Genomic DNA, 10,973 nt, shown 5'->3' on the forward strand with positions numbered 1-10,973 from the left:
CTTTTTAAAGATAAGTAGCCGGAGCGCTACGGAAAACATTTTATAAAACGATCGTGCACATGACACGAAGCGTCGCAGCGGAAAAACATTCTAAATAAAGGATTTTCAAAGCAATGAACAAAATAGTTCAAAAGATAATTCATCTACATAAAACATAAGTTAAGATGTTCACATCGATATACGACGGAATACAAACGATCCCCGACTCGATGTTACAACATACCAGAGCACTAATATACATCACAACCAAACTAACTTAACAAAACTATACAAAGGTAGCCTACACTAGCTCCTCACCAAAAGTGCTCCACACCAAAACGATCTACAGCTAAAGCTCGATCGAAACCTCGACCTGAATACCTGAACCCCCAAAGGTCCAGCACATAACAAATAGGTAGAGAGTTAGTAAACATAATCACATACATACGAATATAGAAACGCACCTATATTCAACCTATCACGTATTACTAACTCACACACATGCCTCAATAAGCAATACACCAAATAACACATACTCACAAATACACAACCAGATAGTTTCACGTCGTCTCGGACAACACAAAGAACTCACATAACACATAACACATAATTGCACATTTACTCAAATGCGACTAATGCCAAACATTCAATGTCATGCCAACCTAGACACGACTAATGCATGTGGTACCATCTTCTTTATCAAGGAACTTACCATTGATATTCTTCTTTATTGGACAAGTCCAATATCCTTCTTTATCAGACAAGTCTGATATCCCTAAATAATGCATGAGTTTATGAATGCCATGCATTTACCAAACATATGATAATCACTTAGCACGAAGCTACTTCTCACTACATGGATAACATAATCCATTAAACTTCTTTATCAGACAAACTGATATTCTTCTTTATCGGACAACCCGATATACAAAAATACATATACTTCTTTGACATTTTATATAAATGCCATCACACAACACAATTATTAAACATGTATCAACAATCATGTAAGGATACCCTTAAACCATGATACAAGTGCCTAATTACACTTACAAACATTAACAAAAATTGCTGTCACTGAGGCCTTCGCTAAGCGAGGGCTTAGCGAGACTTGGCGAACCACACCAGGAAGTCACCTGCTCATGGCGAGCATTGGCGAACTATTCGCTACAGCGAACTCCTGGTCGCTTAGCGAACTACACCAGAAAAATATCTGTTCTTGAGTTTCAATAAGGCGGTTTAACCTTGAATCCACTCAAAAATTCATCTAGACATGTTATAAATTCTTATAAACAGCTAATTCAAGCATATATGGTATCAAGGAACATTAATCATCCCTTCCAAACATCCAAATACATCAAACACTCAGAATCATGTCAATTTCTTGCAAAATAAGCAAAGTTGCATAAACATGCAAAACCATCATCAAACATATACATATTCCCTCCTAGATGTTCATTAAGCATACTAAGATGAAAAGACATGTTTATGATAAAGAAACTTCACCCAAACCCCAAAGAAATTGGATGAGAGAGTTCAGGAATGGAGGCTAGACACCTCCCCTCTCTTGGATCACCCAAGCTTATGCTTAACCACTCTCACCTTAGATTGAACGATGATTCTTGGCCTCTAAATCTCTTCTCCTTGCTCGTGTTCTTCTTCTTGCTCTCCTAGGGTTCTTGCTTTGCTTCTAAGCTTACAAACCTCAAACTTCTCATGAAAAACAAGTTATGAGACTATTCATGGTTTTGACTTGCTACTTATACTAACCTCTAATGGATCATGAACCAAGCCCAATAGCCTAAGCCCATTAAGCTTCTATCACACACCCCAAGCCCACTAACACGACAAAGGTTTCGCTCACAAACTTATGTTCGCGATAAATAATAATACGTCGCGTAAATAAATATTTAACACTAACCCAAAATATATGCATATATATAAAATATCGATTTACTAAAAATCGGGTCGTTACATGGGTCAAAGCTCCATGCGGGCAAAACAATGAGAATATTATGTCACTAAATGATATTTGGTCTTTAGTTCTTATGATTTCATGATATATGCTTGAATCTAGGATTGATTAACTTAGATCAGAATACAAGTTTATTATATTGTGAAACATTTAGTAATAAATTAAAATTAAGAATTAATATAGCTAACTAGACGATCAACACATACTTGTTACTTAATGACTTAGAACATCACAACAAAGAACATTGACACTAGAAACAATGATTAACCTACTTTCTTTGGTGTTTCAGTTTGGACTCTCTGGAAAGAAAGAAATAACCTACTAGTTTTTCCTAAAGACTAAGAGACTGAACTTGGGAATTACATTACTTCCAAGGTGGTTAATATGGCTTATCAGATTGAGAAAGAGATAAAATTTTCTCTTGCATCCAGTGATAAGAATACATCTAGACGCAATACTCAATGGATAAAACTTTCTATTGGTTTTGTTAAAATAAACATTGATGACTCTTACATAAATGGAACTTCGGCTTGTAGCGGCCTCATTAGAGATTACCATAGTTACTTTGTGAAGATTTTTTTTACGTACTCTTGGAATAGGAAATGCTTTGCTTACCGAGTTATGCGGTATTTTATTTGGTTATCAAATGGCTAGAGACATGCAATTGACTCACGTCATCCTAAAAACTAATTAAACCCATGTCGTCAATATGATCAACAATCGGTTTACTTCCATCATTCATCTTTAGTCTCTCTCCATGAGGTTATCTCTCTTATCCATCTCAAAAGTTTGACGATCTATGTCAATCAAATCCACCGTGAATTAAACTCTTGTGCCATCGCCCTTGCGTTTAGAGGTCATGATGTTGGTTTCACGCTTGTAGTTTGACAATCTATGTCAATCACATCCACCATGAATTAAACTCTTGTGTCATTGCCCTTGCGTTTAGAGGTCATGATGTTGGTTTCACGCTTGTTATGCTAGATTCAATTCATCCTTATATTAGTATTCTTCTTGATAAGGACTTAGTGGAGTTTATTTCTATATAGTCGTGCCTTTATTCTTCTCTTATTTTCCTTTATATATTAAAAAAGAATTTAATTTATATGCACCGTTAGTGTAAAGTTATTTTACACATGCATCCAATAATATACTGACACATCATGTATGATATTTAAAAACACATGATGTGTCACATTTATTAAATGATGTGGCAACATATGAATGCATGTGTAAAAAATCTTTACACCAACAGTGTACAACAATTAAACTCATTAAAACAATTGACCAATTAATTTGTAAATTCTTATTTTGGCTTTGACCCTCATTTAATAAAAAAAATTCTTAGAAAATTAATTTTATCATTTGTTTATTGACGTAATCATTTTTTTTACCACCAGTTAAATCTGGTTCGAGGGTCAGTTCCAACATCAAGTGGTTGTCTCCTCTCGATCGCAGTTGCGTGTAATATAATCGTGGTCCTTCATATTAAGTTCAACGTCAATAACCATTAAACCAACTAACGATTAATTAATAAATTTTTTATTAAAAAAAGTAATTTTATCATAAAAAATTATATACTTAATATTTTGTTAATAAAGTGTCCAACCTCTTATCGAAAAAAAAAATATTCAAACCTTACACGCCACCATCTTTAATTTTTTAATGGAGAATACTTATTAAAAAAGGGAAGATCAGATTATTATTAAATACAATCATGCATTTAATAATTCCCCCCATGAATAAAGCAAACGTAATCAAACTAAAATAAAAAGGCCACAATCAGAATGAGAGAGACACAGAACAAGTGCCGTAGTACTCCTTTCACAAAGCCTCTGTCTCATCCCTACCAAATTAAACAACCACCGTAGACGGTGATTTTCCGGTAACAAACCGCCATTTCTATCGGTAACTAATTCGCACTGATTTTGATTACATGAGAGAAGAATTCAGAATCTCATGGATAAAACTAGAAGATCATCCATAGCTTCAATCAATGGATTTCTCAAACGAAAACATCGAAATATTACTCTCAGAGATTCTTCCGGTATGTATTTGAACGATTCTCTTCTGTTTTCTCTTTACGTCTATTTGTGGTTTTTTATACAGATAAATTTTTCATCTCTGACAGAGGAAGAAACAGTGGAGTTGAAGGAAGTACCGAGTAAGAGAGGAAGGAATCACGATAGAGATTCGTTGAATAGGAGTAAGAGGAGAAGAAGCTCTCACTCTTACGGAGACGAAGGAGAACGAAGCACTGAAGACAGGTTCGGAAATGAACTGGACGATCATGCTCGAGATGCTGGTTTATCGCGGATCTGTTTGCCAAATACGACGTCGTTTGTCTCCGATCAAAATCATCGCCGGAAATTTACGCCGTTGAAGAGAACCGACGAGATGATCGGTGTCGTAGTTCCAAGGAAGGCTCGTTCAGGTTGATATAATTCAAATGCGGTTTTTCGTATATTTCATTGTTTTTCTTTTTTCACTCTATTCAACTTTGTTTTTTTTTTTCTCAGTAGACTGAGTTTTATACTTTTATTGTGTTTGTGTTTTTCCGCAGCTTCAGTGAAAAGGACGCAAGAAAGTTGGATCTCCGGCGGCGGCGGGGAGAAGCAGATTTTACGGGCGAATTCCCCGGGGAGACGAAGCGTTGAGCCGTCGGCGTCGCCTTCTAAGAGTGTTTCTGTTCAGCAGAACATGGTCTGCTCAAGTTTTTTTTTTTGTTTTTTTAATATGTTTGAATTAGAACTTTTTTCAATGTTTGAATTAGAACTTTATTTAACATGTTTGAATTTGAAGGACTAAATTTTCAATTTTCATTTGTATGTTATTTGCAGGAAGCTACTGGTGAAGTTGGGAAGACATCGGAATTGTCTTCATCAGAGATGGAGATTGAGATAGCAGAGCTTCTGTACGGTTTGAGGACTTCCAAGAACCATGACTCTTCATCACAAAAAGTTGAACCAACCATTAATCACAACACCTCTACAGATGCTGGTGAGTTTGAATTTTTGGAGTTTTTCTCGTTATTCTTTGTTTGTTTGTTTGTTTGTTTGTTTATATATGTGTGTATGTGTGTGTTTTGACCGATTTTAAATGGCATTTTTTATCACCAGAGAAGAATAAATCGAAAGACTGCAATTCAACTGAAGAGTTGGCTAGAGTTCAGGGTGAGAAACCTGCGGGTGTGGGCAGTCATCATGGTAATTCTACTTGTCATGAAAAGGGATCATCAGAGGTTCCTAAAGAGGACATTGGCGAAGACAAAGTGAATTCCGGTGCTGGAGCAGATGGAAGGCCTTTATCAACCACATGGGGGTCGCAATCATGTTCCAATTTGGAAGCTGATAAACAGGATTCTGCATCTACTAGAGAGTGAGCACCAATGAATAATAATTTTTATTGTATTGCTCTTGAACACACTTATATTGGATAGCTGATCTAAGACCTTATTTTCCTGGGTTTCAATTTATTAGGATGTCTATTGTTCCGGAAGATAAAACCCAGAGAGTAGGCAAGTTTGACATAGATTTGATGGTGAGGATCCTTCTTATTCACATTCCAATTACATTTCCCTTTGTTTTTTACTGTCAAATAGCTGAAGAGTGCCTTTTTTTAACAGGCTCCCCCTCCTAAGATGTTGTCCCCAAAAGGGAATGACTTGTCACGGGGTAATTTGACATCAGAAATAAAAAAATTGGCTCCGGACTTAGAAATGGTGAGTAGGTTTGACTATAAATCTTGCATTTTTTTTACTGTCCCGTTTTTCTGTACTCCAACTTAGAACTTCTGATGCAGAAGAGCGAAGCTAGTATCAAGGTTGAAGACAAGGTGGAAATGCTAGTCACAGTAGAGAAAGTTCCTGAAGAAATTGAAGACACGGCAAAGATGGCCGCGTTTAAGGATAAGTTGGATGTGCTAAAACATTATTTGGAGATGCCAAACAATGACATAAAGATAAACAATAAATTAGAAGAGCAGGATAGGTATAAGGAACAACCTACTGCATTGTCAAATCCCAAAATGGAGAAAATTGGTAAGTTTTTCAATTTTGATTTTAATAATACAGGATGAGTAACAACTCTGATTTTGATATTTGTTGATTGTGTAGAAGTCTCTTATGTTTCTTTCCTTATTCAGATCATTCCAGTTCAGCGCCTCTATCAGCAGTTGTATCAGGACCGCCAAGCAGTCTCTCTCCTATTGGGTATTAGATCGCCATATTTTGAAGAATATGCTTTTTCTTCATTCTTAACCTCTCTAAACTTACCTAATAATGTTCATATCTTTAATGTGACTTTGCTCAGGTCAATGATTATGATTGGCAGATACACGCCGCCCTTGCAGACAGCTGTGAAGACAAGTAAAACTACAGGATCATCAACAACCACACAGGTATTATAACTTCTCGCAATTTTGTTCTTCTACCTGTGATCATCTGAGTCCTTTCTTTATTCTCGCTAGTACCAATAATCTGATATACTAGTATCCTACACCTATCTACATGTAACAGTATGGTTAATAATTCCCTTCATAATTCAAACATGCAGCATGTGGATTTTGCTCTCTCTGAATCACAACCTAAGAGATGTGCAACCCATTATCGCATTGCTCGTAACATCCTACACCAGAAGTTGACAAAGATGAACCCCCTCTTGCCAGCAATTATTGGCTCTGGTTCACTTTGTGCCACAAAAACCAACAATGTCAACTGTCTTATCTCAGCAGAAAGTATGGTCGTTAACAAGCAATCTCAGAAACACTTGCCGAGTTCTGACCAAAATGGTACACAAGAGAAAGGGTTGGCTGCCACAGGTAATCATAATCTCACTGCAACTGAAGGTTCTAATTATGTCAATCCAGTACATAAGATGCAGTTTGTGCTACAACGGGGTCCACACCCCGGATCAACTGGGAATCTAGTGGTATGGTCTTATCATTTTATTGCTTCTATACAGTTGAAAAATAAGGTGTTAATATCCATTTTACATATGCTCAGATGGGTCTTTTTCTAAAGTAATGTGCTATAATTTTGAATGCAGCATGGTCCTGCTTTCTTATTTTCTCAAGCATCAGTTGCAGCAGCTACTAATCAGGCAGGAGGTGTGAATTCTTCTAACAATGCATCCTCATATAATAGGTCCCAGAGTTCAGTTGCCGGATCTCCTTGTACCAACTCAACTTTGCCAGCTGCTGCTACTGCAATGAGCTTTAGCTACCCTCAATTTTCAGCCAATAATTCTCCTTATGCAACAATAGTTCACAATAACGGGTATTCGTTCCCCATTTCAACTAATTCTCTTGGAGCAACTGCAGCAATCAGAGGTGCAAGCTCTGCACAAACAACACATATACTCGGTGGGCCTTTGTACTCTTCTCAAATATTCCATCCTCTTCAGCATCCACAACAGCACCCACATTTACTCGGTGTGCAACCAAGTTATCTTACTGCACAGACATCAAGTAGTTCATCTTCTCATATGCAGTCGCATGGTGCGCAACTAAATGGTAATAATATCTTGAACTCCACATCTGCGGAACGACAGTCACAAAAGCAACAGACTCTACAGTCACGCCCTCACAAGCAAGAGACTGAGGTGAATGAAAAGAATGTAACATCTGTTGCTAATTTAACATCTTACCCCCTAAAGAATTTGCAAGGGCAGAACTACACAATTCCAGTTCAGCCAGTGAACTTTTCTTTCAAGCCATGTGCAACATCCGATATTGTTGGTGGCAACAGCGGAAACTTTGGTGACAAGCAGCAACAGGTTTCAAAGGGTGGAGTTGAAGTTGTACCATCTCAAGCATTTGCAGTATCATTTGCTTCATTTAATGGAACCAATCTTCCTTCAAACCTTAACTTCTCATCCATGAAACAGAACCCACTGGTAATTCAAAGCCTTCCTGATGTTGCACGGCAAGGATATCAAACCGCAAGTGCACCTCATAATGTTCAGCAGAAGGCTTGTTCAATTACTGTAGAAAAGAGAGGAGGGAATTCCTCCCACCAAGATGATGAAAAGAAAACCACTCATGGTAAGTCGTCAACTAATGGGCCAACCACCCTTGTTTTTGATAATTCGTCAAAGAATATTAACTTTGTGCTATCTCCTTCAAATGGATGTTGGCCTAGTCACTCCGTTGCTTCAACTGTGATAACAACCATGCCTTTTTCCAGTAATACTTCAAGTTCTCAACAGTCATCACAATTGCTTCAGCTTCAGAAACAACATGGTGTGCAACAGCATCAACATTCCACGGCTAATCGAAATAAAGCTTCATCCACCAATACCGCTTCTGCCACAAAGTTTGCAAACAACGTCCCCATTTTGTTACAAAGTCATTCTCAATGCAAAAGTTCTAACCAAACTTCTCATTCTAAGATTACGGGAAGAACCACAGGTTCTCATGTTCATCACACATCTAGTATAACATCCAAGACTCCAACCACCAAAAATGTTTCGGAGAAAGGAAGGTTTTCACAGGGTCATATGCAAATTTCTTTTGGGGGAGATTACACAACTTCTCTGCCACCTGAAGTGCAACATCAACTCAATAACAGCCAGCATTTGTGTACAAAAGCTGCAGGACCTCCATTTAATGGGGGAAACTTGAAGCCAAATTCGGAAGGTTGGAAAATCGATTCGTCAGCGAACATTTCACAGTTGCAACAACCTGAGAATTCTTCTGCTGGGAGTAGCCAAAAATCTTCCCCAGTTTGTGGGAGAAATGTTCCATCAATATTAAGCTCAGGTCTCAGCCATCTATCTGAGCTGAATTAATAGAAATCAAATTGTATCCTGTAACAAGGCAGTATATATTGTCTCCAATTCCACTCATAATCTTTTGTAATCAGAATATTCTTGAGGTTGTTGCTGCTACTGCTTCATGTTCAAACTGCAGTTGTTGGGTATGTTACCGTCCTTGTGGTGGTTCTCCACATTCATCAAGGTCGCATGTAAATTTGAAGGAAAAAGTCCATGTAGCTTATATCACACTCATGGAAGGTACACAGGTTTTCTCATAGCAGCCAGGTCCTAGAGTTTCACTTGTCGTTCTTTTACTTAGGTAGCAATGATAATGTGGGATACACTCAATTGAAATTTAATGAGGTGATAGGACCGACGTATGATACCACAGTTGCTTGCTGGTGGGAATTGACAGAAATGGTGGATAATGAAAGGAAGTTGGAATCTATTGGGCCTGAAATTTTGAAAAAGTAGGGACCTCTCGTTATAATGTCATATTTCTTGGTTGGTTAGCTTCTTGTAAGCTTCAACATTGTAGTGGGGTCTAATTAATTTAACATAGAAAAGGTATTCTATTAATATGTATATATGATTTTTTTTTGTCTCCCACATGAGATGTACTTACTATATTAATTCATTAATGAAAAAGCTGCAATTATTTCTTTCATTTTTACTTCTCCTACAAGCACAATTATGTGAATGTCTGGTTCATTTCTTTGCTTTTTGCTTTCATGTTGCATGATTCTTTATTTAACGCAATCTCAATATCCTGAAAGCATAGCTCACAGTTTACGGGCAGTTTAATTTCAATGTTATACAGATGTCTCAACTTTTAGTTTTCTATGGATATTTTTGGATTTGTCTGTTTAGTTGTTCTTAATATCAGCTGTCACTTTTTTCTGGGGTTAAGTTCATTTGTAGCTTAACTTTTTTTTATGAAAGGCAAGAACAAACAAGTAAAAAGCTTTAGAAAAGCCACCAGAGTTACATCAGTGAGTAGAGAAAGATGAATACAATTAGGGGAATTAAACCATGAGCTACTTTGATTGGCTTCTTGGAAGACATGCTTTCAATGGATAGTTCCTCCCTGGTCCTTTTAGTGCTTGCAAATGAGCATCGAAACAACCACCATTCAGAAGATGAAATTTTAACAAAAATTTCTGGATACCACAGCCTCAAGGCTCAAGCTATAGGCAAGCCATGAAGAATACCCTGAAGTTCACTTGTTGATATTGACAGTCTAACTCAGCAGCGCAGATGGAATTTAATCTGGAGTTTTCAAGTTCTGACGTTGGTTAAGAATTTTCTGAGGTGTGAACTGTCGTAAATTACGCTGGCAACAACAAACAAGCAGCAAATGAGTTGCTTGCATGATGACAAGTGTTTGTTGTAATCAGGAGGTTAAAATAACTGGCATAGTTTCTTCAAATGTTTCAAGGTAGACGGGCAACATTGGTTATGTGGATTGCTGAATAATCTATCGGAATCTTCTGATAGTTTTGAGCACCTCATTTTCCATTCTTTCAAGGCTTTGAAAATTTCCTTCATCACACTTGTGTAGCTATGTTATTGTAGAGAGTTTTTGGAGATGTTGTAATATGAAATTGTGGGAGATTGTTGATGTGAGCAGCAACAATGCATTGTGGTGTAAACCATCCACATAAAGGTTCAAATGCAACTAAACAATGACGCTTCTTTCTCTACTGAACAAAATCCTATTGGCAATTTGACATGAGAATGTTTGTGGGAGATGATAATGGAAATTTTGTTAAGACATACATAATGCTTCTCTTCTTTGTGTTCAGTGGAAGAATGTGAAGCTTGCGATCTTTTTACTCAGATTCTAAACGAGTTGTTGATAGTTTTTACAATGACAATATGGATGTATACAAGCAGGGACGTCTATAGAAATTTTGGGGCTTAAGAAAAAAAAAATAATTTTTTTTTATATTATACGTACATTATTAATTTTTTATATTTATCTTCCAACCTTTTGAACTGCAAAGTCACTTATCAAAGTTTTATGCTCAAAACTCAATAAATTCTAACATCTCATTTTCAATAGATAAGATGGTTAATTTGTTCGATCTATCTTGTAACATTGTTGATATCATGTAGCGTAAGTAATTTTAATTTTGAAAATTTTGGGAGAGAAGAAGTTGATGTTTTGATGAATTGAGAGAGAAGAGTAAATTTAAGAGAGAATGTGCGTAAAAATTGAAAAGTTAGAGTAATGAAAATTTAATTAAAAATAAGAAGATAAA

At 36.7% G+C, this 10,973-nt stretch overlaps 1 protein-coding gene across 3 annotated transcripts; it reads left to right on the top strand.

The window, feature by feature from the left end:
* Positions 1–3,641: 3,641 nt before the first annotated feature.
* LOC123892945 (protein TIME FOR COFFEE-like) lies at positions 3,642–9,376 on the top strand. Of its 3 annotated transcripts, XM_045943009.1 has the most exons (13): positions 3,694–4,001; positions 4,086–4,388; positions 4,518–4,657; positions 4,795–4,954; positions 5,074–5,332; positions 5,434–5,494; positions 5,580–5,675; positions 5,756–5,993; positions 6,098–6,164; positions 6,265–6,352; positions 6,508–6,882; positions 7,000–8,499; positions 8,543–8,721. In XM_045943009.1, exons 1-13 carry the CDS (start codon positions 3,914–3,916, stop codon positions 8,573–8,575), a joined length of 3,408 nt encoding a protein of 1,135 aa, XP_045798965.1. In that variant the 5' UTR covers positions 3,694–3,913; the 3' UTR covers positions 8,576–8,721. The 3 variants fall into 3 exon arrangements, with proteins under 3 accessions (XP_045798898.1, XP_045798840.1, XP_045798965.1); XM_045942942.1 differs by having other exon boundaries at positions 3,642–4,001; positions 5,759–5,993; positions 7,000–9,376; XM_045942884.1 differs by having other exon boundaries at positions 3,659–4,001; positions 7,000–9,376.
* Positions 9,377–10,973: the final 1,597 nt, after the last annotated feature.

This window comes from Trifolium pratense, linkage group LG1 (assembly GCF_020283565.1).
Source record: "Trifolium pratense cultivar HEN17-A07 linkage group LG1, ARS_RC_1.1, whole genome shotgun sequence".
In the NCBI taxonomy this organism is placed as follows: domain Eukaryota; kingdom Viridiplantae; phylum Streptophyta; class Magnoliopsida; order Fabales; family Fabaceae; genus Trifolium; species Trifolium pratense.